The following is a 26,192-nucleotide window of genomic DNA, read 5'->3' on the forward strand; positions in this document are numbered from 1 at the left end:
AACACCCTAAAATGTAGTTCTTTTTGTTATCCGTTTAAAAACATTGCCCAATGATTAATGTTATTAATATTATTACAACTATACTTTCCCTTTTAAAGTACTAAACTATCCCTTCAAGAGCACTAATCTATCTTTCTAATTCTTACTCCTCATTTTGCAGAGTTTACAGTAGAATACAGTGTAAAGATTTTTAAGTAATAACAGCTTAACAGTCACTAAAAAGTTAATATCCCAATGTATTCAAATTAATGTATATATGTAGTATGCACTGAAATGATACTAGATTTCTTTTTTTAAAACTGCTTGTACTTTACATGGTTGGCTCAGAAAAAAATAAGTTGTGGTAGATGTTTTGATCCTGAGATACAGGATGGATATAGTCAGAGGAGAGTGGTCTGCATTTGCTTCTCCTAATCTACGTTGTTTTCTTTGTATGCTCCATATTTGTACAACTATTCTGGACTCCTGAGTTCCTCTTGCTGAAAGTGGATTCAGCGTTAAAAATAATGAACAGATAGATATGCTTAAACAACACGAGGTGTTGATTGGCTAAGAATGTATATTCATTTCATTTGTGGGTGCTCAGTTAAACATGTGTCATAATTCATTCATTGAAATGTCAGCTTTACTTTCTAAATGGCATCTGTGAAGCTGCCCTCAGTGTGCATCTGAATTGGTAATTTAGGAAAGAAGTTGGGATCTTTGTATCAATTCAACATTTTACATGAGGATGCAATTAAAATAAGACTTTGGAAGTTTAGTCCTCTAGGAAATATCTCTGAGACCTATAGTTTCAAACTGGTTTTAATTTAACCAAAGCTGTTGATGCTGCAGGTAAAATCTATAGGAATGCCTGTGGGAGAGGTATGGAAGGATTTGGGCTGTTCACAGCATAGATCTCTGTCTCTAGATTACAACAGTGTCTAGTTGAGTCTTTTAGGTTTTTCCCGATTCAGCTCGTTTTTGAAGTTTTGAGGAACTTGTATCTCTCCATCCTATTTCCCCATTAGAATTTTGGAATGGTAATAATTACAATACTTGATTTAATGTAATTAATACTTACTTTTTATTTAAAGTAGGGCTTTTGGAAGTGTGTAACTGAAGTAACTATGTAAAGCAAGCATATCTACAGTCATCTTCTCTTTCAAGATGCTAGATATATATATAGAAGGGATTAGTGGAAAATATCACATTACAGGGTTGTTGTATGTCTTTCGGGCTGTGTGACCATGTTCCAGAAGTATTCTCTCCTGACGTTTCGCCCACATCTATGGCAGGCATCCTCAGAGGTTGTGAGGTATGGATAAACTAGGTAAGGAAAGGAAAGAATATATATCTGTGGAGAGTCCAGGGTGTGACAAGAGTCCTTTGCCACTGGGAAGCCAGCATTAATGTTTCAGTTAATCACCCTAATTAGCATTGGAAAGGTTTTTGTCTCTTGCCTGGGGGGATCCTTTGTTCAGTCAATAGCCGTCCTTGGGGCTCCTCTTCCTTCAGAGTATTGGTTCCCATCTACTGTTTTGATTTTAGAGTTTTTTTTAATACTGGTAGACAGATTTTGTTCATTTTCATGGTTTCCTCCTTTCTGTTGAAGTTGTCCACATGCTTGTGGATTTCAATGGCTTCTCTGTGTAGTCTGACATGATAGTTGTTGGAGTGGTCCAGCATTTCTGTGTTCTCAAATAATATCCTGTGTCCAGGCTGGTTCATCAAGTGCTCTGCTATGGCTGATTTCTCTGGTTGAATTAGTTGAATTAGGGTGATTAACTGAAACATTAATGCTGGCTTCCCAGTGACAAAGGACTCTTGCCACACCCTGGACTCTCCACAGATATATATTTTTTTCATTTCCTAGTTTATCCATACCTCACAACCTCTGAGGATGCCTGCCATAGATGTGGGTAAAACGTCAGGAGAGAATACTTCTGGAACATGGTCACACAGCCCGAAAGACATACAACAACCCTATGATCCTGGCCATGAAAGCCTTCGACAACACATATTACATTATAATTTGCATGATACAAAGATATTAAATGTTTTACAGTTTATTGGATAGGGGCTGCTTAAGTCAATTATTAATCATTTTGATAGAAATGAAATGTTCTGAATTTTGAAGAAAGAAAACAAATACAGTAGAGTCTCACTTATCCAACACTCGCTTATCCAACATTCTGGATTATCCAACTCATTTCTGTAGTCAATGTTTTCAATATATCATGATATTTTGGTGCTGAATTCATAAATACAGTAATTACTACATAGCATTCCTGCGTATTGAACTACTTTTTCTGCCAAATTTGTTGTCTAACATGATGTTTTTGTGCTTAATTTGTAAAACCATAACCTAATTTGATGTTTAATAGGCTTTTCCTTAATCCCTCCTTATTATCCAACATATTCGCTTATCCAACATTCTGCCGGCCTGTTTATGTTGGATAAATGAGACTCTACTGTAAATTTATTCTGTGTTTAAGAAGTTAGTAGAAGAGAAGGTATGAATTAATCTCATTGCTAATTAAATTAGATTGCTTTTACTTTTAAGTAATTGCTGATCTGTGAAAATCAAAAGTAGCATTAAAATGGATTCATAAAGCTTTGGCCCACTAAATTTCCTCAGTGATTTCTTTAGGATGCTACCCTGCCAAGTTTTTAAGAAATTTGTTAGAACTCCTTTTGCAATATCCCAATTTAGAACTAAAAGCAATCATGCTTCTGTAGCCTTTAGAATAAGGATGAGCAACATGGAAACCTCCAGAGTGATCTAGCACTGGTTTAAGATGAATTGTTGTGATGTGTTCTACATAGGGCAGTCCTTCATAGATATTTTAAAAATTCAGCTAGTATTGGATGTGGAAATTTCTTATTGGGACAATGTTACCAAGAGTTGCTGTGTGGTCTATTTGATCTCTTGATATTGTGTTGGGAGTAAGCATTCAAAGTGCTGAATTTCAGCTGGGTTGGCTGGTGAGATCTTACCATTCTTTAGAAGTACCTGCTTAATAAAACTGCTAAATTGTAGCTGGAAGCCTTGGTGAAATGTTCTCTAGGTAGATCATGCAAATATCTTTTTAACATGAGAGAGTAATTCAAACAGTGGTAAAGGCATAAAGTCATCTTAAAAGGTGTAGTAATCCTGATTTTTATGCTTATGGCTTCCTGATAATGGTCTTTACATGTTCTCCAAATTAAAGGAGGGGATAAATTTGAGTTTGTCACATAGTTGTTTTGAGTGTTAAGCACCAAGATTTCTTTAGGTGTTATATCAAAACATGATTCTTTCAGTAACAACTGTATTTTAAACCCAACATATCATTTGGGTTTATTAATCTACAGTTGAGGCATACATATTCTCTTGACATCCTCATCAGTAGTTAACACAAGTTGTTTGGTCTCCAGAACTTTTTCATTCATTTCTTATTTCTTTCTCTTTCTATATACAACCTCTCTTCCCTTTCTGTCATCTGGAATCTATTGGCTCCCACTTACTAGCTCTTTTTCTTTGGCCAGGTCCTCTATTCTGATAGTTTCCGGAAACAAGTACAAGGTAAAGCAGCATTTGTCCTAGACACACCTGAGATGAGACGTGTTCGGGAGACACAAAGACACATCTCCACGGTAAGTACTGCTTTTGGCAAGGAACAAAATCTGTTTTTGGACAGAAGTAAATTTATAATGACAATATTGTAAGAAGCATTTTGTACACCTTAAGATTTTATTTATTCAGTCATTCAATGTATATCCCACCTTTTCCCTCAAAAATGGGATTCAAAGGCTGCAGCTATTCTTCCCACAGCATTAAAGGCAAAAACAGTAACCAGCTTTAGTTGTCATGGTTTGCAGAAAATAGACCTTTTTAAAATAATAAAGTCAATTAAATTAGTATGTCTCTGAATTAGGAAATGATAAAAGATAAGTAAAAATGCAGATAATTTAAGACATGTGAAGAACAGAATAAACAATGAGGTCTCCTAGATTCTACTAGCCCTGACCTTCTATTGGCCAGATGATGATGGTGGTGGTGGTGGTGCCAACCCTTAACCGTTCCAGTCACTAGTCAGGGATAACATCAGAGATTCATGGACAACTTCCACTTTAAAATAAGTTTTGTGGGCTTAAGTGAGTAAAATGTAGGGAAGTCCAGATCCCAAGGAAGCCAAAACAGGACACTGGTGAGCTGAAATTGATTAATGGGCTGAAAGTTTCCCTCCCTTGATTTAAGAAGAGATATCTAATTTGTCTTAAAAATCCCAGGTGAAATACCATGAAGATTTTGAAAAGAGCAAAGGCAGCTTCACACCTGTAGTTACTGATCCCATCATGGAACGTGTAAAGAAGAACATGCAGGACTTCAGTGATATTAACTACAGAGGCATTCAGAGGCGAGTGGTGGAGATGGAACGGAAGCGGATAGATAATGATCAAGACTTTACAGGTATTAACATTTTTACGATGCAGAGTTTCTTTGTAAGTTAATCTTAAGGTCTATATCTTATACACTAGAGTCTCACTTATCCAAGCTAAACGGGCCGGCAGAAGCTTGGATAAGCGAATATCTTGGATAATAAGGAGGAATTAAGGAAAAGCCTATTAAACATCAAATTAGGTTATGATTTTACAAATTAAGCACCAAAACATCATGTTATACAACAAATTTGACAGAAAAGGTAGTTCAGTATGCAGTAATGCTATGTAGTAATTACTGTATTTATGAATTTAGCACCAAAATATCACGATGTATTGAAAACATTGATTACAAAAATGGCTTGGATTATCCAGAAGCTTGGATAAGCAAGGCTTGGATAAGTGAGACTCTATTGTATTTGTATCCTTTATTTCTTGTTGTGTGTTTTCAAGTAGTTTATGACTTATAGTGCACCTATCACAGAGGTTTCTGGGATTTTGAGTATATGACTTGCCCAACTTGATCAAACAAGGATTCAAACCCTGGTCTCCAAAGTTGTAATCCAGCACTCGAACACTTTTTTTTTTTCATGTCAGAAGCAACCGGAGTTGCTTCTGGAGTGAGAGAATTGGCCGTCTGCAAGGACGTTGCCCAGGGGACGCCCAGATGTTTTTGATGTTTTACCATCCTTGTGAGAGGCTTCCCTCATGTCCTCACATGGAGCTGGAGCTGATAGAGGAAGCTCATCCGCGCTGTCCCCGGGTAGGATTTGAACCTGGCAGCCATCAGGTCAGCAACCCAACCTTTAAGTCACAAGGCTTTTATCCCCTAGGCCACCGGAGGCTCCATACTCAAACACTACATCACATAGGCTTCCTATGTGTAAATATACCAGGCCTAAACACTACATACAGCTACAAGAGGATTAGCCAGAATAGAATCCCATTTTTGCCCAGCTCAAGTTTTATTGCAATGTTTGTAAAAATGTGCTGCCGATTGCTTCCCACCACTGGGCCAACTTGATGCAGTGCAGTGTGAATGTGCACCAGCCTCCAAGCTGGCTCAGTTGTTGTCTGTATGGACTCCCCCAGTACTGATCTGGAGTACCTCCACTTAGAACCAGCTCTGACATATGTAGCCAATGTAGATGGGCCCTTAATCAAAGCATCCACTTCAGATATGTTTCTTAATTTTCTCTTTTGCCTTGTCAGTTCCAAGATCTGGTACTCTGTCACTTGTAAATGCTAGAAATATTCATTTAGTGAATTTAGTACTTTTTAAAAAAACAACAACCCTAAAACTAAAACCACAATCCTATTGATGGATCCCCAACCTATTGGATCAGTGGTGAAAGAGAGAATCAGCACATATACATACATCTCACTGATTCAGCATGTTTCTGTAAAAGGTAAAGGTTTCCCCTGACTTTAAGTCCAGTCATGTCTGACTCTGGGGGTTGGTGCTCATCTCCATTTCTAAGCCGAAGAGCCGGCATTGTCCGTAGACACCTCCAAGGTCATGTGGCCGGCATGACTGCATGGAGCGCTGTTACCTTCCCGCCGGAGTGGTATCTATTGATCTACTCACATTGGCATGTTTTCGAACTGCTAGTTTGGCAGAAGCTGGAGCTAACAGCAGCCGCTTACGCTGCTCCCGGGGTTTGAACCTGGGACTTTTCGGTCTGCAAGTTCAGCAGCTCAGTGCTTTAACACACTTCGCCACGAGGGTTCCTATGTTTCTGTAGTTGAGATGAAATATAGGATTTTAGACCTTAGTGACCAGGGCCCTTTGGAGGGATTTCACCCTGTCCTCTCATTCACTGCTTCTTAAACTGTGGGTCCCAGCACCAAATGGGATATCCTTAGCTCAGTGTTGAGGTTCACGAAAAATCTGGCAATACTAAAACAGAATGTCAACCATTTACCTAAATCTTTTAGTGTTAACAGTGGACTCTGCAGAAACTGCTTCAGAAAAGAAAAATCAGCCTGTTCAGCATTAGCTTCCCATGCGGGGTCATGAGAAAAGCCTCCCACAGGATGGTAAAACATCAAACATACGGGCGTCCCCTGGATAACGTTCTTGCAGATGGCGAATTCTCTCACACCAGAAGCAACTTGCAGTTTCTCAAGTCACCCCTGACACAAAAAGCATGTTCAGCAAGCCTTGTCAATGCTGATTTATGTTCAGTAGATGTCTGATTTTTATGCCTATTTTATATACCATTTCCCCTAAAATAAGACATCCCCAGAAAATAAGACCTAATAGAGGTTTTGCTGAATTGCTAAATATAAGGCCTCCCCCGAAAGTAAGACCTAGCAAAGTTTTTGTTTGGAAGGATGCCCGCCGAACAGAATACCAGAGCATGCAGGATTGGTAAATGTACGTACCATAAAGTGTTGTACATGGAAATATTGGTAGTAATAAGAAATTCTTGATAGGATTCACAGTTTGTCTGGTTATGCTGGTTTATGATGACAACTACTGTACTGTATATAATAAATGTTCATTTTTTTTGTTCAGCAATAAATGTGAATTCTTCTTCATGGAAAAATAAGACATCCCCTGAAAATAAGACCTAGAGCATCTTTGGGAGCAAAAATTAATATAAGACACTGTCTTATTTTCGGGGAAACACAGTACCTATTTACCTGGGGTCACATAAAAATGTCTCATGTTAAAAGAGATCACGAGTGAAAAAAAGTTTAAGAAGCCCTGCTCTAGTCCACAGGAGCCCTGAAAATCTTGTGGAGATGGTTTTCAGGAAGTACAGAGAGCTGAGAAAGTAGACTTAACTCTCAGTCTCTAAGATCCTTTGCATATCGATATTCTAGACTGTATTCTACAGAGAACTATGACAAGGGCAGGAAGTAAGTTGTACTGTGTTAACCTAGTACAACTGTAGGCCAGTGTTACAATCACAACCCAACGTTATCTTTCACAGATCTCCGTGTGTGGCGTACGAATCCTGGATCAGTCTTTGACTATGACCCAGCAGAAGACAACATTCAGTCAAGAAGCTTACACTTGATTAATGGTATGTTATGCAAGCTTGTGAACTGTTGATGGATACAAGCCTCTGTAATTCTCTGATCTTTAGAATTCTATTTTCCTAATAAAACTTTACCTTGTTTTGAATTTTAAGACAGTTAAATGTGCTGTTGTCAGAAGTCACAGGTTCTTCCTCTCGGTGATGTCTTCTTTCTTGACCTCCAGTTCAAGCCCAGCGACGCAGCCGAGAGCAATCCCGTTCTGCCAGCGCACTCAGCCTTAGTGCTGGAGATGAGAAATCTGAGCATTCAGAGGCTGCTGACCAGCACCTCTCCTATTACAGCAATGGAGGCTTCTACACCACAACTGGCACAGGTACTGAACCCAGCAGTTAGATTTCAAGTGACAACTCCCAAAACGTCCTTGTCAAAATGGCTAGTTTAAAAAAGAAAATTTTGCAAGCTCACAATAACACTATGGAAGGAATTAGAGGCAGAAAGAATTGTCAAGGCTCAGAAGGGGAAATGTTATCAGCTAATTTCAAGGATCCTTTATGCTACGTTCCTATGATGTACTTGACAAAGTGACAACCACACCACTGTTTCTGTGCAACTAAATTTTAAATGTGCCAGAAATATACTTGCAGTGGAGCATGCATCTTTTGTGGTCAAGAACAAAATAAAGAAAATTGTCTTTCATAAATAGCATAAATAGCATCTCTACAAACTTAATGCCTTTGGAAAATATATTTAGTGAGAGTGTCATGCAAAGCTGTTGCAACAATACTGAACAGAAGCAATTCAAGATGTATACATCCGGCTGACAAGACACATAACACAATGTTTTGGCTAGCATAGTGAGGTAGCACAACTTGGAAGTAACCTATGGAGTACTTTAGGTAACAGGCATGGTAACAATTCAGAATGGATAAAGCATAGAAAAATAATTAACTCAGTCTAAGCAATTACTACTAATACTACTACTACTACTACTACTACTACCCCGCTTTCTCTCTCCTGAAGGAGGTTTAAAGCGGCTTCACATAAAAGCTTTGGCATATGATTTAAAATATGCAAATATGCAAACATTAAAACAGAATTAAATAGAAACAGCATTAAACATTTCTCCTTTAACAAACATAAAAACAAATTCAAAGTTAAAAACCACAGCATCTCCTGAATTAATTAAGCAACTTTACTGATTATATATATTATAAGCCCCGCTTATCCAAGGTTCTCGATTATCCAAGGCATTTTTGTAGTCAATGTTTTCAATGTATCATGATATTTTAGTGCTAAATTTGTAAATACAGTAATTACAACATAACATTACTGCGTATTGAACTACTTTTTCTGTCAAATTTGTGGTATAACATGCTGTTTTGGTGCTTAATTTGTAAAACCATAACCTAATTTTATGTTTAATAGGCTTTTCCTTAATCCCTCCTTATTATCCAAGATATTCGCTTATCCAAGGTTCTGCCGGCCCGTTTAGCTTGGATAAGTGAGACTCTACTGTACTATATTCTAGCCCTGTTTAGGTGCTATTCACCAGTGAGAGTCAACACAAGTAGTTTCTAGTTACTCCTCATTTTCCTCAGATGGAAAGCAAAAAGGCTAAAGAGAAGTTCCTGTTTGTGTGAAAAGCAAAGGAGACATGTGAGCAGGGATATCTCCGCTTTAGACTTTTCATTTTTCTATAATAATGTCTTTTTGAAAGCCTACTCTCCGCCAGAGTGGTACCTATTGATCTACTCACATTTGCATGTTTTTGAACTATGTTGGCAGGAGCTGGGGCTAACGGCAGGAGTTCACCCCGCTCCCTGGATTCGAACTGTCGATCTTTCAGTCAGCAAGTTCAGCAGCTCAGTGGTTTAATCTGCTGCACTCCCGGGGGCTCCTATTTCAATTTCTATTAGTATCCTGTTATTCACTCTCATTTTTTTTCCTAGTGGAGTACAAACATGCTAAAACCATTGAGCTGCCACAACAAAGATCCTCTTCTGTTGCCACCCAGCAGACAACGGTATCGTCCATCCCCTCCCATCCATCCACTGCAGGGGTAAGCAAAACCACTCCCTAGGCAGAAAAGTAACTGGTGTTTCTGTGGGCAGACTGCCTTTCCGAACTGGGCTGGTACAGTGTTCCCTCACTACTTCACGGTTCACTTTTCGCGGATTCGCTGTTTTGCGGTTTTTCAATAAACTCTAAAAGACTATTATAAATAGTAAAAAATTACAATTTACAGCCTAAGGGGAGGAAGGAGAAGCCAAAGGGAGAAAAAAGGAGCCCAAGCACCAACGGGAGGAGAGGGAGACGATTTATCAACACACGATTGGTTGATAAAGACTTAAAATAGTGTAGAACTACTAAAATAATGTATAAATATTAAAATAAATATAGTGTCCCTACTTTGTGGATTTTCACTTATTGCAGGTGGTCCTGGAACCTAACCCTAGCAATAAGTGAGGGAACACTGTTGTGCTGGGGAGAGGAAGAAAAAGCTAAATTCCGCATGCAGGCAAATCAATGCTTATAAAGGACACAGGGTGATTTTTAGGCATTTAAAACCTTCCTACTCTAATGTATGATTGGCAATATCGCAGTTAAGAGCATGATGTATTTATTTGGCTGAAAAATGTTTATAACACTCAATTCGTCCAAGGTTACCAATCATCCAGTTGGAAATGAGGAATTTATACATTTTTTTTATTTACTGCATCAAATGGCTAAGGTGCATCTACTCAACAGCCTTCACAGGCTTAAACCAAACTTCTTTGAATGCTTTGACCCATCAGTGGGGTCTTCTGGGAGTTATGAACAAAGTAAAAAAAAAAAAACACCCCAAATTGGGGAAAACAGTCCAAATATTTCCTTCTGATTTTTTAAAAAAGTGTTTCAAATTTTATTAAAGCATTGCATGATTGTCCTGCAGCCTACAGAAAAGATGACTTGCTAGTCCTGTAGGCTTTTGGGAGAGGAAAAAACCTCTTCCTATAGAGGAATCTGGGGAGTTTAGGGGATACAGGAACAACTCTGGGGGCCTTTTATCTTCTGGTTTTTCCCAAAACAGTACATGTATGACCTGAAGGCATTTTTCTTTTAAAAACCATCTCAACAGAAAACCTACCGCGCTATGTATGACTACACAGCATCAGATGCAGATGAAGTCTCCTTCAAGGATGGTGATGCCCTTGTGAACGTCCAAGCCATTGATGAAGGATGGATGTATGGGACTGTGCAAAGAACAGGACAAACCGGCATGCTTCCAGCCAACTATGTAGAAGCACTTTAAGCCATACAGAGGTGACCTTCCCTAAAACATGTCAACATGGGCAGTAAAAAGGTACCTTTATTACATCTCTCCATTAATACGAGTCTCTCAGGTGCCTGTTTTCCTCTGTCGATATGTGTTAGGGCAATGGGTCAGTCAAACACGTTCAGCATATACTGAATTTTCAGGATTATAGTCACAGAAACCAGAGGGAAGTATCATCATTCTATCAACCTCAACCATTACACTGAATTCTTTTGAGTTATACCAAAAAGGTGTGGGGGAACTTGTTTGTGTCACAGTTTCAAGATATGTATCACCTTTTTTTGGAATCAAGATGAATCCACTTTTTTCGGACAAAAGCAACTGTGTTGGTTTTAGTGGTTTTCTTCTCAAGAAACATAAGTGTTCTCCATTGATATTCTAATAATAGGTGAATGTATTTTCTGTTTCAAGTCAGTAACTATATTGTAAAGCTTAACACCTCAAACCATCTAAACAAGGAAAAGCCTCTCCTTTTGTCTGCTTAGAGAACGCTGCTGCATGCCTTGTTCATCCGAGTGTTTTGGGATCAGTGCTGTTATTCCCTCTCAAATTAGTGACTAATAAATTTCACATTTCTGCACATCTGCCTGGGTGTATAACTTACATTGAGATTAAAGGCGTGTGGAACAAAACCACATAAACACCAAAGAGACTTCATTCTCTGATTGGTATGAAGGGTCTGAGAAAAGGACAACTTTCCCTATTATCCAGAAGATGTAGAGGACACATAGTGAAATTGGTTTGATGACTGGAACCAGAAGTAGTACTGTATATACTAGAGTATAAGCAGACCCGAATATAAGCCGAGGCACCCAATTTTACCACAAAAACCTGAGAAAACATATTGACTCGAATATGAGATGAGAGTGGGAAATGAAGGAACTACTGGTAAATTTCAAAAATAAAAATAGATACCAATAAAATTATATTAATGGCATCAATGTTTTTGAATATTTACATAAAACTATTTTAAGATAATAAGACTTTAATAAGGTAAGACCGTTCAACTCTGATTTATATATTCAAGCATAAGCCCACCTGAATATATGCCGGTCAGGACCCTCACTTTAGTATAAGCCGAGGGAGGCTTTTTCAGCTTAAAAAGGGCTGAAAAACTCAGCGTATACTCAAGTATATGCGGTATATAAAAGTTATATTTTGAAGCCACTGAAGCTTTATTCTTCATAATTTCCCACCTGCTTTTAAAATAAAACTTTGAAGACAGAAAGAGCCAATGTGGTGTCACAGTTTAGGTGCTAGACTCGGAGAGACTTGGCTTTGAATAAACACTCAGCCTTGGAAACCCACTGGGCAACATTGAGCAAGCAACATTATCTCAGAGGAAGGCAATAGCAACTCCCTCTTAATAAATCTTGGCAAGAAAACCCTGTATCAGGTTTGCTTTGGGATTGCCATAAGCTGAAAAAGACTTGAAATCACTTGACAACATACGGTAAATGGACTCATGCTTGGATGCTTTCTTTACCTGCATAGAATAGGATAGTATTTGCTGCAATTCAAGAAAAACAAGAAATGCAATCAAAGTGTACAATATATGGTTTCTAATGTCTCCAGATGCATAAAGAATATTGGAAGCAAAGAGGATGTTTTTGAACTCAAAAAGGAGATGCTGGGCACAATCCCATAAAGTATTTAAGGGAAATAGAACTCAAAATAGGGCATTTAGGAGAGATGCTGGAGAAATATCTACAAGCCATTCCAATCTGGGGCGAGAAAAATGAATGCTGAATAAGCAACTTTTGGAACAGCTCAGGTTTTCAAAGATCACACACAGAAGGGTAGGCATTGAAGGATTAAATACAAATGAGGAAAGTGGTGTCAGAGTGGATAATGTGTTTCAAAGGAAGTTAACAAGCGAAATGCTTCAGAGCAATCTACAGAGCAATAAGAACAAGGAAACCTACCCAGCAGCATGAAATAAATTATGCCATTGTCAGGATCCTAGGCTTTACACACAAACAGAAACACTATGTTTGTTCTATGAAAATGTCTCCGTCTCTCCCTTTCTCCCTGGAAGAATTAACTGTACACAGTTCTCTTTCACATGGACTGCAGCTTCTTTCAAGCATGACACAATAAAGCAAAATTAGTAGAATAATTAACTATTTTATTCATATACATATATATATATATAAACTTATTTGCTTTTAACAGGTGGATGGGTCTCTTACCTTATCCAAACTGGAAAACATATTGTACAGTCAAGATTTCTCCCATCCAAAGATATCACAGTGCATTTAATGCAGTGCATTTAATTTAAAGCATCTGCAATTGCTAAACCTATACATAATATACAAAGTTATTTCTGTTCAATCTACTCATAAGTCAGAGGATGCAGTAAGTATAGCTCTGTTTTGTATAAAATCCTATTAACATGTGATTTGATCCTGAGAAAATCCACTGAAATTGTGTAGTGACCCGTTTCCTTCTGCATAACAGATGCATGCAAAAACAGGCTGAGTGTAACTTGCCGAGTAAGTATTCAGAGATGTTGTTTAAGTATTAAAAGCAGTGTACATGAGAAACCTAGTGTACATGCTAGTAAAAAATACTATCCAAAATGTCAGGGAAATTACTATAAACACAATTCACAGCCTTTTTTTATTATGTTTGACGCAACTCAGCATCAGACAAGCCTCCTTTTCAAAAATATAACTAACGTACTAAATGTAAGTTTCACAGTCTTCACACATTTGGAAACTGTGAATAGCAGCAACTATGAAATAAACTTGAATAGTGAGGTCATGAAATTTTAAAAGTATATGCCTAAACACTATGTCTTACTCAATTTTTTAAAAAATATCCATCTGCTTAAAGCATCTCATACACTCAAGGTATTTAACTGCAATAAAAATTACAGGATTTTAGAAATAAGATGTCATACAACAAAGTCTTTAAAAAAAAAAAGAACTATGTAAAAGGTCAAACGGTGCTCTCTTGGGCTGAAGACTTCCAACGGCTTTGTAAATGTTTCATAATACAATTTGTCGTGTTATTGAGTTTCTCTATCATTTCAATGAGTTCTTCCCCTGAATAACTGAGAAGGTTTTCGGATGTCATCTGAGCAGTAAATGTATTGATCTGTGCCCAAAGGTCTATGGCTGACTGTTCATCTGCCCTCAAGGCGACTGGTTCACACAAGTCTAGAAAGGAAAAAAACAAAACCGTGAACTAAAACCTATTTACAGAGACACCCCAGCTGGAGGCAAACCAAAGCTACATGAATGATATGCAACGTTTGCCCACACAACAACACACAAATCGTCCACCCCCACCCCAATAGCCTGATGCACAGGACACTTAATTATACAAGAAAAACTACTTATTGTGATGTAGACCCAATCAGTTCCTAGCCTTGGATGCCCCCCCCCCCCCCCTTGAATTAGCATCATGGGTCTTTAGGTGACTTTGGTATGACACATTTATTTTACAATTACTTCCTTTAATGGTAAACGTGATATTATGTTCCAGGCTTAAGGAAGGCTTAAAGGTAACAAGTACTACACAATAGGCTGTAATTTACCTTGATATTAAGTAAATGGGTTCCTGGTTACACACCAAACTAATATACAATCAGTACAGAATTTACAATGTGATGTTAATGTTCCATACATCAAAATGAATATATAACTGAATAATGTTTGCTCTATACATAAGTTTTCACTCATTAAATCAATCAGTTATATATTCATTTTGATGTATGGAACATTAATATCACATTGTAAATTCTGTACTGATTGTACTTCATTCAATGTAAGTTTATATTTTATATCTGTTTATTGACCATTTACTAGTGTATATCATTTACTTGTGAGTATATATTAGTTTGGTGTGTAATTTGCCTTGACACATACAGGGATTGGTAGATGCTTGAGAGCTACTATTAAAAATAGACCTATCTAATACTATTCCCCATAGTGCATCATACCACAAACTGTGTTGATTTGATACTCATATTGAAATCCAGCAATTTAAAGCAAATAAAGACAAACATAATGTAACAGAACTTATTATAATAAGTGTATTATAATAAGTTTTTTTTAAAAAAAGTTAAAGTATTATTTCATCAATTTTGCTTAGTTGCTTGAGTTCTGGTTAACTGAAAATCTACTGTATACAGAATAATTGTTGTCCCAGTGCTTAGTTCCAAATATATAACAGTAATATACTGTGAGACAGAAACTGAACATTTTTTCTTCAAAACATCATTGTGTAGAATTTCCTGAGTCATGCCAAAAATGCCCAGTTCTGCCCTCCTCCCTCTCATTGGCCCAAAGAGTGGGCAGCGCGTGACTGACAACTGATTTCTACCTGAAATGGTAACCTGCTCATATTTAGGTAACAGGAAACAATGAGATCAAGCAAAGCCATGTCTTCCTGACCAGACAAGTCAGAGAGAGACAAATGTACATTTCCCATTGGATAGTTTAATTAGTCAAGATTAAAAAGTAGTATAAATCCTATGTTGTACGTAGATTCCTTCTCTCACACACACAAAGCCCTCCCCTCAGAAATCTCTGCGCTGGGATCGGTTGCCATTTTTGCGGTATTTTCTCTGAAACTGTCACACCTGGATCTATTAACAGTATGGTAGCATCACACTGCTGAAGATAATACAGGCAACTGACTTATATATGGATGCAAATGGCTTTAGATGGGAGGGGGGGAGATGTTGTGGCCTTCCAGATGTTGCAGGACTGCAACAACATAACTCACACAAGGCATTACATTTCCGGCATATCTACATCTTTACCTGCCATTGTTTTGTCATCACTCGTTGAACAGGGCTTCTCGTCCATGCCATTGACAAGCTTTTCAGTGTCCTCCTGGCCAGCCGTTTCCTCAGGTCCATGAGACTTTATCTACACATTTCAGGGGAGGATGAAACAGGTGATCTTCTTGAATTTTGAATACAACAGAATGGTATTTTTTTTAATGGCTAAATGGAGTGATGGAATAGATTTGTAAAGTAAAGGAGGTTGGTAGTCCAAAGTCTATCAGCTGGGCAGTGAAGCAAAGGTCATCCAGAGACAAAATACGGGCTTCTGTCAGTGGATAAGAAAGGTGACATGTGTATATGGGGAAGGGAAGAGCCACAAAGACAACCTGCCCACCACTGCCAGAGTATTGCCATGGAGGCATTGTGAGGTAAGCCTTCTCAGAGCTGGAAAAAGGAGAAAGTTGTACTATGTGCAGGCAGCGGTCCCAACAACACCTGGGTAATGTATGTTAGTATATGAATAAACCATTTAGGTACAGAAGTAACTCCAAGGTGTTCAACAGTACAGCGGTGAAAGGGAGAGACCTTTGAAAAGCAACCTTCCTACAATTTCATCTTTCTCATAGTTTGCTTTAACAATACAGGTAACTTACCTGTTGCTCATGGTATCCTTTAAGAGCTCTTCTAACATTTGACACTTTGGGAGAACGAATGGGAAGTGTTTTTATTTCCGCGGCCGACAGGGAACTCAGATCACCCACAGTCCTGATGTTTTTTGCTCGAATGAGTTGTCCTAATCCTCTGGCCCTGGGATAAAGCCAAGGGAGAAGTTAGCCCTTGAGAATATTTTACAAGATAAATACCATCAGTGCATGCTTAGTCCTTTTATTAGAAACTGTTATCTTGACCTTGAGACATCTCTCATTTCCCAAAATGCTTTTTCACTTTAATATAAAACTAATGTCTAACTTGAGCAGAATTCATTACATCTATTAAAGTGTAATGCCACATACATTGAGCTATCATTTCATGTTATGTAAAGCTCTGAGAAAATGTGAGATGGTTTATTCTATAAATTTTGCACCAATGCAGCATTCAGTAAGAAACACAAGTTCCCCAACTTCCCGCTGAAGCAAAGTGAAACTGCTTCCCATGCTAAACAAAAAAAACCTCTCCCATCTCAAAATAGTCCTCTGCCAGGCGGAAGTATGAGAATAATAAATATCCACATTCCTTTGTGCTTATTTTCCTTCTCCACAGGGAAAATCACTTCAAGGAAAAGGCATCTGAGGAAAATCAATGTTAGATTGCTTCAAAAGATCTAGTTACTGCTTGAAAATTGTTATGCAAATTGCAAGTAGGAAAGTGATGCTAAGTTTATGGGCTAATAAGGCACCACATAGGAAACACTGGGATATGCAAATGTGTTAACATAATACAGGGTTTCCAGACTTTAGCCCGGCAGATGTTTTGGACTCCAGCTCCCAGAATTCCTGACTGTTGGCCAAGCTGAGTGGAACTTCTAGGTGTGGAAGTCAAAAATACCTGCAATAATATCAAAGGGAATAACTGGTATAGGGAACTAAGAGAAACGGATGCAAAGTAAACCCGAGACCTGCACATGAAGCATATTGGCTTCAAATCCATATCTAGGTAAGCTTGGAAGAGGTCAAATATTCCTCTCATTTCTGTTTTTTTTAAAACATATGTAATTAACTGATTTCTTTCTATCAAAATGAAGAAATGCCTTCCAAACAGTTTCACAAAACTGGAAGAATGGCTGGATGCTACCAGGGTGCTACCAACACTGTAGTAAGAGGGGAAAGAGTGATGATGGGGGAAAATCTGACCAAATGGGAAAAGGACAGGGTGACAAAAAGATAAAACAGAAATTAAAGAACAGATATCCTGAAGCAAGACGTCTTTTAAGCAGAAGAAACAACCTTGAGAAACCAGAGTGAAGAGTGACCTGATCCAAATGAGGACAGGGGAACATCTGAGAGAGGATCTAGGGATCTGGCTAGGAAGAAAAACCATCATAGTTCCCATGATTCCTTGTCTAGAAAGCAAAGGAGCTATCCAATGCTGGATGGCTCCTTCACCACAGACAGAGAATAAAGAAGCTTGATGCTGGTCATTACCACCCTCCTCTTTCCCCCCTGTTGCTGCTGCTTTTTTGTTTATGTTCTGCACTTCGTGTAATTATAACTAATGAAGTAACTGGATCTTGGTCAGAAACAAGATTTTTCAACTAGTATGTGCTGTGGAAGTCTTTTCTGGCACTGGTTGACTCAACGACTTGCTACTTACCAAATATTTGAGGTAATCTGTGGCAAAATTGTGTCAATCGGTGTTTTACAGCCCGCCAATGCAGGATATATGCTTTCTGTAGGAGCTGGCAATGGTTCCTTAACCATTTCGGCAATCTTAAAACAATACAAAAGAGGATTACCTTGGCTCAGTTTAGTTTGGCTAAATACAGAAAAAAATAATAAAGAGGTACATAGAATTGAAGTCATCTTACTAAACACTTCTTTGAGCTCTTATACTTAAGGCTACGAGTTCCTGGGGACAGAGATCCTTTGGTTGGAGTGGTAATAGGCTGGATGGGAGAAGAGGAAAAAAGCTCTCTCAGGAATGTAAGAATAATCTAAATCACCCATAATTAAAACTATTAAAATATTCTGAATGTAATGGGGCCCTCTTTAATTCAGCAGGAATGAAACCATCAGTTTAATGGAATAAGGGTCATACTTTCTAAGACAACTAATACTTTTTCAGTGAACTAGCAAACTGTGTTAAAGAAAACTACAACTGCCCTGAAACTTTCCTTACAAAAACTGAACTTTAAACCAAGGCAAACTTTCCCATATAACAGCAGAAATCATTTCTGCAGAGTCATGGCTTCCCCTGTGTTTCACTGCTCTGGAAGCATCATTTGATGGAGAAGATGTGATAAAAGGGGCAAGAGTGCCAGGAGTGCCAATCCATATGCTGAAGCGATCTCTACACAAAAACCTCTGAATCTAAGCATTTTCTTTTTTTTGCATGGTTAAATATTTGTTTATGGCAAAGCTCTTGAATGTCAAAAGCTATAATTTATTGGGAAAGATCAAGGAAGTAGAGGAGTGCAATCATTACCTTGATAGGGCTAGGTGAAGATTTAATATTTCGGACAGATGGAGAACCATTGCAATAATGGTTTCTAACCACAGGACGTCGGTCAATGTCATCTGCTAATTCCTCTTGGTAAATTGGATTGGCAAAGGAAACACGTCGGCTCTGTTCATAAAGATTTAACACTATTACTCTTCAAATGAATTAAAATGTCATAGATACATCAAGACTAAGTTTGAAGACAGGGCTGGAAGTATACCTCATTTTGAAGACTGCATGTAGACAAACACATCATCACCTAACATGAGCCAATATTGTTCACTCTAACAATAAAAATATATCCTTGATAAAGGAAATACCTGCATTAAATTCCTTCAAAGTAAAGACAGAACAGCTTTGTTAGTTGTGCCTAGGAAATGAATGAACCTACAACAGATGGCTTATTTCAGAGTGGAGATCAAGGCTGAAGTCCTCTGCACACTCCTTTGACAGTAAATTTCATTCAATGAAACTCTGACCAGACACAGAACACAGCACCGATCAGCTATTATTCTAATGAGCAGTTGGTCACAATTTGGGCAAAAGAAAAATAAAATGTACAATAGGATTTTTTTTGCAGTTGTAGTACATACTTCAATCACAAACAGGCATATTTCTTTTTTTAAAAGCTGAAGAGAAAACTGATATAATGACTGTTACTTTTCTATAATCAATGCCTTGTATCAAGGACTAACTACCTGATTGCTGCATCTATGACAAGGGCCAGTACATAGATGAAGGTATGTATAGCCGCTTTGGGCATTGCTTAAGAAGCCATCCCTTGATCCCCTGAAGCTTAATAATTACAGACCAATGTCTAGCCTTCCTTTTTTTGGGCAAGATGATTGAGAAGGCAATTGTCCTCCAACTCCAGGCAGTCACTGATGACACACACTTCTTTGACCCATTTCAAACTGGCTTCAGAGCAGGATATGGAGTTGAGACTTCTATGGTCATTCCATGATCTCTGTCTTAACACTGACAAGGGGTGTGTATCCCTGTTGCAGCTTTTCTCAGTGGCTTTCAGGTCCAATTTCAAACATTACTCCTTTGCCACAACAGCAGCAAGATTCACTGGTGTCTAGGCAATAACTCTGCAACAAACTTGTGACATGGTTTTCTTGGCAAACTTTGATCACAGGGGTTTGCCTTTGCCTTGCTCTGAGTCTGACGAAAAATGACTCAACCTCAAACTACCACAATCAAATACAGTAGAGTCTCACTTATCCAAGCCTCGCTTATCCAAGCCTCTGGACAATCCAAGCCATTTTTGTAGTCAATGTTATTATTTATTTATTTATTTATTTCAATCATTTATACCCCGCCCTTCTCACCCAGGGGGACTCAGGGCGGCTTACAATTGGCAATTAATGCCGTTACACTGATAATGTAATGTTTTCAATATATCGTGATATTTTGGTGCTAAATTCGTAAATACAGTAATTACAACATAACATTACTGCGTATTGAACTACTTTTTCTGTCAAATTTGTTGTATAACATGAAGTTTTGGTGCTTAATTTGTAAAATCATAACCTAATTTGATGTTTAATAGGCTTTTTCTTAATCCCTCCTTATTATCCAAGATATTCGCTTATCCAAGCTTCTGCCGGCCCGTTTAGCTTGGATAAGTGAGACTGTACTGTAAATACATTTAATAGAACTTTGACTAACTTTTGAAAAGGGGTATGATACCCTTTCTCATCAAGGGCAAAACTTTGCATGTATTCATTATTATTATTATTATTATTATTATTATTATTATTGTTATTATTATATTTATACTCGGGTTTATCTCCCTCGAAAGGGACTCAAAGCAGCTTAACATAAAAGCAAGAGCATAACTAATTAAAATATATAATTATATGAACATTAAAACAGGATTAAATATAATCAGTATTAAAACATTCTCAGTTAAAAACTATTAAAACAAATTCAGAGTTTAAAACTAGATCAGTTTAAAACTGATCTTAAACATCTTAATCATCAAAAGCCTGTCTGAATAAAAAGGTTTTAGCCTGCTACCAGGACAGCAGGGAGGGGGCAGGCAGTTCCAGAGTTGAGGGGCAGCCACTGAGAAAACTCTTTTGTTCCCACCAACCGAGCTTGAGATTGAGGTGGAACTGAGAGATGGGCCTCTCCTGAAGAGGAGAGGGTCTGGGCAGGTTCGTATAAGGGGATGCGGGCAGCCAAATAGCCTGGACCTGGACCATCTAGGGCTTTAAAGGTCATAGCCAGCACTTTGAATTGTGCCTGGTAACAGACTGGGAGCTTGTCTGCTCCCTGTAGACAGTCCCAGTGAGCAACCTGGCTGCAACTCTTTGGACTAGCTGAAGTTTCCAAGCACTCTTCAGAGGCAGACCCACATAAAGTAATCCAGATGGGATGTAACTAAGGCATGTACCACCGTGGTCAGATCTGGCTTCTCAGAGGAATGGGTATAGTTGGTACACAAGTTTTAAGTGTGCAAAAGCCCTCCAGAACACTGCCAATACCTGTGCCTCCAGGTTCAATGCCGAATCCAGGAGGACCCACAAACTACGAACCTGTGTTTTTAGGGGAGTGTGACTCCATCCAGCACAGGTTGAATCCCTATTCCCTGCTATGCCTTTTGACTGACCAGAAGTACCTCTCTCTTGTCTGTATTAAGTTTCAGTTTGTTTGTCCTCATCCTGTCCATTACTAATTACAGGGACTGGTTTAGGGTCAAGACAGCTTCCTTGGCTTTTGGTGGAAAGGAGTAGTAGAGCTGGGTGTCATCCTCATATAGGTGACACCATACTCCAAAACTCTGGATGACCAGGTAGTGATTGGTCCATGACAACGGGACTGTGACAAGTTCCTCCACACCACAATCACCATCACCTCATCTTGCACAGAAAACAAGGCCCAAAATGTGTCCCGCAGCATTTAGCTGGATTAACTGTTGAGACTCCCAACACCAACCCCAAGACCAACCTGGCTAGCTCAGGAAGAGAGACTGTTAAGCAGCAGGGTGAGTGGTACACCAACAGAATCCCTATTCTGTCCCAGTTAGCCACATTTAGGTAAATACACTTGACTGTGGGATGGGGAACCTCATCTTTACAGCTAGGCATTAAAAAAGCAATATACTTGAAGTCAACTGAATTCTTCTCCCATTGTTGGTGCCACCATATGCCATTAAGTAGTCTTTTCTTTTTCTTCCTTTGGCAATGTGTACAGGATCCCAGCCTTGGAGATCATTACAGTTGCCTGATGCACCACACACACCAAATCAGATAAACTGTGAACATCAATACTTCTTATAATGATCAATTCAGAAGTTTTCTTTGCTTAAAGCAGGCCTGCACAACCTGTGGCCTCCAACTTCCAGAAGCCCTAGCCAGATTGTTGAATGGTCAGGATTCTGGGAGCTGAAGTCCAAAACGCCTGGAGGGTCGCAGGTTGTGCACGCCTGGCTTAAAACATACATGCCACCAATCATTTGAAACTATTAAATCCATTTAACATGATGAGAGAGATAGAAATAATAGAAAACAGATGTTAATAAGAAAGGAGGGGAAAGTGTGATGAACAATTGTGGAGCTTGTTTCCAAAAGGTACCAAATCAATCTGAACAAATTTTACAGGAATCAGGGGGGGGAATGTGCTGAGGATAGGCATTCTTTTGCTATAAAGTGCAATTGTCCAAGTCCTGTACCAAAGTGATTTGATGCAAGTTTTGATCTGAACATAATATTCTACTCTTAGCCAACAATGTACTGCAACCTGTAATTCATTTTTCAATCTTTTTGGATTTAGTACCGATTGGAAACAAACTCCACAATTTCATAGACATAGATAATACAGTTTTGCCCCTTTATCCATGGATTTGGTACCTACAGTTTCACTTATCTGTGCTCTTAAATATTTCCTGCTTGGAAGTGTTTCTTAACCTCTTTAGGTCATCTAGTGTGATTCTATGGCGTGCTTCCAGCCCAAGTATAGCCAAAATACAGGTTTGCTATTACCCAGTTTCAGTTATCCACAGGTTGCCTTGGAACATATCCTCTAAAGATATTAGGGTCATATTGTACAGAGATACAAAATGGCAAATGCCACATAAAATACCTTGTTTACAGGTGGAGAATCCTCCTCTTGTTGTCTTTTAACACCTCTCTTCAAAATACTGCTAGAAGGGGATGCTGAAGGAGACCAAACGCAGCGTGCCTGCATTCCATTAGGGCTTTCATCCATCTTGGCCAAAGATAAAGCATCAAGTTCTTCAGATTTGAGAGGAGAGTCTGAGTTACTATTGCTAATTTGTCCCGGAGCTGAAGTTTGGCATCCAAACGACATTTCTGCTGCAGCACTTTCTGCATGTTCTTTCTGGCCCGCTTCAGTTTGAGGTTCTGGTAGCATCGTCGCACAAGCTGCAGCAGCCTCTTCTATAGCATTCTGGACAACACTGGCAACTGATTCACTAGACTGTTCACCCTCAAGTTGGTTGACATCCATTACTGCTTCTTCCAATTCATCACTATGATTAGTGACTTCCTTTTTTAAAGCAGCTGGAACTGTGTCCACTTCTGATGGACAAGGAGCAATGGATTCTTTTGAATGAGTCTCTGGTGAACTTGATTCAGAAACTTTTTCAGCAATAGGTATGTCACCTTCACTTTGGATACAGGACAAGTTGTGAGACTCCTCTTCGACAATAGAATTGTCACCTTCAATTTTGCCACATGGCACGTTGCTGGGTTCCTCTTTTGGCGCCTCATCCTCTGATAAATCCCTGTCAGATTCAACACTTCTCGAATCTTTCTGTTCAGCAAAGTCCTTTACAAAGGGCACTGGGGTACTTGTTGCACACGGCACTGCAGTCAAGCTTTCTGCAGATGAAGGTTCTTCAGCAGAAACAGATGGTGAAGCCACTGTTGCTTTATTAGGCGTCTTTTTAGGCTCTTTTGACCTTAATTCCAGAGTACCTGGTTTTTTAAGATCAGACCTTACTAACAGCACGTATGACGTTTCACAGCAGTCACAGTTCTTTGATTTTCTAGCCCGCCTGCTTCTTTTGTGCTGGCATTCAGGCATTTCTGTTTTCTCAGATGAACCCAACGAAACAGCTGTTGTACAGACATCATCTCCTGAAACATCAGTAAGATTCCTTTTGCTGGAGCATAGAACAGAATCTGTATCGAGAATGTTACTTCCCTCCTCAATTTCTAAAGATGACTCTGTCATCGATTTGTCTGAATTTTTATCTTCATCAGACGTCTCTCTATAAAGTGGAGTGTCCATGTCTTGTTTATTTTCCAAACATTCACTAACTTGGAGGGTATTTTTGTCTTTTTCTTTACAATTACCTGTAATCAAACTTAAGTTCACATGACACTCAGGCAGTATCATCTCTTTATTTTCTATGGAGATATTCTGGATTTCTACTACACTTTGTGAATGAACATCTTGGCTTTCCAGATCCTCTTTGACATTGTTTCCAAAAGAGCTGGTTTTATTTTTCAATCTTTCCGATCTTTTCCTTTTAGTGCCTTCTTCTCTTGTTTCAGAACTTTCTGATTCTCTTTTCCTTTTAGTGCCTTCTTCTCTTGTTTCAGAACTTTCTGATTCTGAGTTTTCTATACGAGTAAGCAACCCTTGTGAGGATCTTCGGGTATGGTATCGTGGATGATCTTTTGGTTTCTCCTCAGTTGCATCTGGTGCAGAGACTTGCAAATTATCTATGTCTGATGCACTGTTGTTGCCTTCAGTCTTTCCAGTGCTTTTGTTACCCTTCTCTTGGCTATTTCTTGAAGTCTGGCATTCATCTGTGACTATTACATCTGCAGTATTACTTCCATGTATACCTCCTCTTCGTGTATCCATTGTTTTTTCAGGCACAGATTTTTGTATAACTATCTCTTTACCCTGGGGACTTTTCTTTGGCAGCTTTTCATCATCTTTATGTCCATCCTTTTTCTGCTGACTGCCCTTCTCCTGACTATCTGCAGACTCTTCCATGGTTTCTGGTTTTCGTCTTAATGAACGTCGTAATGTTTTTTGACTAGGTGAAATTTGTGGGGCTTGGCTAACATTAGATATTGCTTCTCCTGGTGCATCTATTACTGGAGGGGTATTCTCTTTAGTAGAATCTAAATTTGGTTCTACCTTTGTCTCTGCAACATTGTCCAAAGTTTGCTTATTTTCTGCTGTTTTATCAGTTGTATTCAAACTGGATGCCGCTTCTTGAGTCTCACAAGGTACCTCAGGTTTCTCCTCAACATGTTCGACTGCAGGTATTGCAGTATTTTTTTCCTGATCCTGCTCTGTTTGCTTTGTTTTGTCTTCAGAAAGCTCTGCTTGATTTTTCCTAAGACTTGACTTCTTTATCCCTAATGTGCTCGCAGAGCGCAATTGTGAATTCAGTTTGCTTTCCTCTTTTGCTTTTTTAACTTTGACATAATTCTCTAGCGCATCTATGATTTCATGGAATGACCTTTTAGTGCGAATCTGCCCTCCTCCCCTTTTGACTTGGTAGTTATCCTTATTGTCAAGAGTTGGGCTGCCTTTGGGAGAATCATCTGAAGTAGCCATGCTTTCCTGTTTGGATGACAAAAGCAGCGTACTTACAGAGGGCCCTGAGGTATGACTGAAAGTTGAAGGACTGAAGGGCCTGATCTCTGAACTATCAAATTTTTCCAAAGTTATGAAGGACTGTCTTCGACTGACAGGCTGCGGGGTTCCTGAAATGACGTCACTAGAAGAAGAGCTACTGCTGCTGATATTAGAGGTGTTTTCATTTAAAGTAACATCTGGTTCTGCTGAAACAGTTTTAGTAACACCCATTTCTGATTCCTTACAATTTGGATCTAAGTTCATTTTCTCATGTTGCTCAGTAGTGTTAGTAGTAGTAGTAGCAATTTCCTCTGGAGGCCCCTGTGTCTTGCACTTTTCAGTAACTTCACAGGGAGCATCAGGCAGCTCACTTGTCACTTTTTCATCCTGCATTCAAGGAACATTAAACACTATAATGAGAAGAGTATGGGTGTCTCTAACTCCACATTTTAACTGCTGTGGCTCAAGGCTATGGGATCATGGGAGTTGTAGTTCTACAAGGTCTTTATTATTATTATTATTATTATTATTATTATTATTATTATTATTATTATTATTTAGCCTTCATTGCTAAAACATGCTGGTACCTCCTCAAACTCCAAATCCCAGGATTCCACAGCACTGAGCCAGGGCAGTTCAAGTGGGATCAAACTGCATTCATTCTACAGTGTAGATGCATCATTCACATCCAGTCATTCTACCAGAAAAGTCAAAGTAGTACTACATGGGATTATCAGGCAGCCTCTTATACATAAAGTCTGAATGGTTTAGTCCAGCAAGACTGCTAATCACCTTTTGATAAATAATTCTCCTTGGTTGAAATGTATTTTAATGATATTCTAAATCCTGAAATGTCTAGAACCTGTTTCTCAATCACTGTGCTAAAATTGAAACCTTGTTTTATTACAGTTTCAAACTTTCTTTCAGTAAGAATGAGCAGGGAAATGAACATTTTGCATGAAATAACATTATTCAGTGGAAAAGACAATAATGCTTAGTAAAATTGGC

General features: G+C 38.7%; 2 protein-coding genes across 45 annotated transcripts in view; one reads left to right on the plus strand and one right to left on the minus strand.

Annotated features, from left to right (window-relative positions):
• Window positions 1-11,291, plus strand: part of neb (nebulin) — a 229,122-nt gene extending 217,831 nt beyond the window's left edge. For all 43 annotated transcript variants that reach the window (XM_062965858.1, XM_062965887.1, XM_062965945.1 and 40 more), the window contains 6 exons: window positions 3,511-3,618; window positions 4,255-4,435; window positions 7,347-7,439; window positions 7,619-7,768; window positions 9,345-9,454; window positions 10,514-11,291. In XM_062965858.1, the coding sequence (XP_062821928.1) occupies window positions 3,511-3,618; window positions 4,255-4,435; window positions 7,347-7,439; window positions 7,619-7,768; window positions 9,345-9,454; window positions 10,514-10,687 (816 nt within the window). In that variant the 3' untranslated portion in view covers window positions 10,688-11,291. The remainder of the gene's footprint in view (window positions 1-3,510; window positions 3,619-4,254; window positions 4,436-7,346; window positions 7,440-7,618; window positions 7,769-9,344; window positions 9,455-10,513) is intronic.
• A 1,527-nt stretch (window positions 11,292-12,818) lies between these two features.
• Window positions 12,819-26,192, minus strand: part of rif1 (replication timing regulatory factor 1) — a 36,740-nt gene continuing 23,366 nt past the window's right edge. The window contains exons 29-35 of one of the 2 annotated variants that reach the window (XM_008117843.3): window positions 22,701-25,571; window positions 18,594-18,734; window positions 17,977-18,054; window positions 17,763-17,878; window positions 16,106-16,259; window positions 15,486-15,594; window positions 12,819-13,875 (exon numbers count right to left, since the gene is read on the minus strand). In XM_008117843.3, coding sequence (XP_008116050.2) covers window positions 13,655-13,875; window positions 15,486-15,594; window positions 16,106-16,259; window positions 17,763-17,878; window positions 17,977-18,054; window positions 18,594-18,734; window positions 22,701-25,571 — 3,690 coding nt within the window. In that variant the 3' untranslated portion in view covers window positions 12,819-13,654. The remainder of the gene's footprint in view (window positions 13,876-15,485; window positions 15,595-16,105; window positions 16,260-17,762; window positions 17,879-17,976; window positions 18,055-18,593; window positions 18,735-22,700; window positions 25,572-26,192) is intronic. The other variant, XM_008117844.3, reaches the window with a different exon arrangement.

This window comes from Anolis carolinensis, chromosome 1 (assembly GCF_035594765.1).
Source record: "Anolis carolinensis isolate JA03-04 chromosome 1, rAnoCar3.1.pri, whole genome shotgun sequence".
Classification (NCBI taxonomy): domain Eukaryota; kingdom Metazoa; phylum Chordata; class Lepidosauria; order Squamata; family Dactyloidae; genus Anolis; species Anolis carolinensis.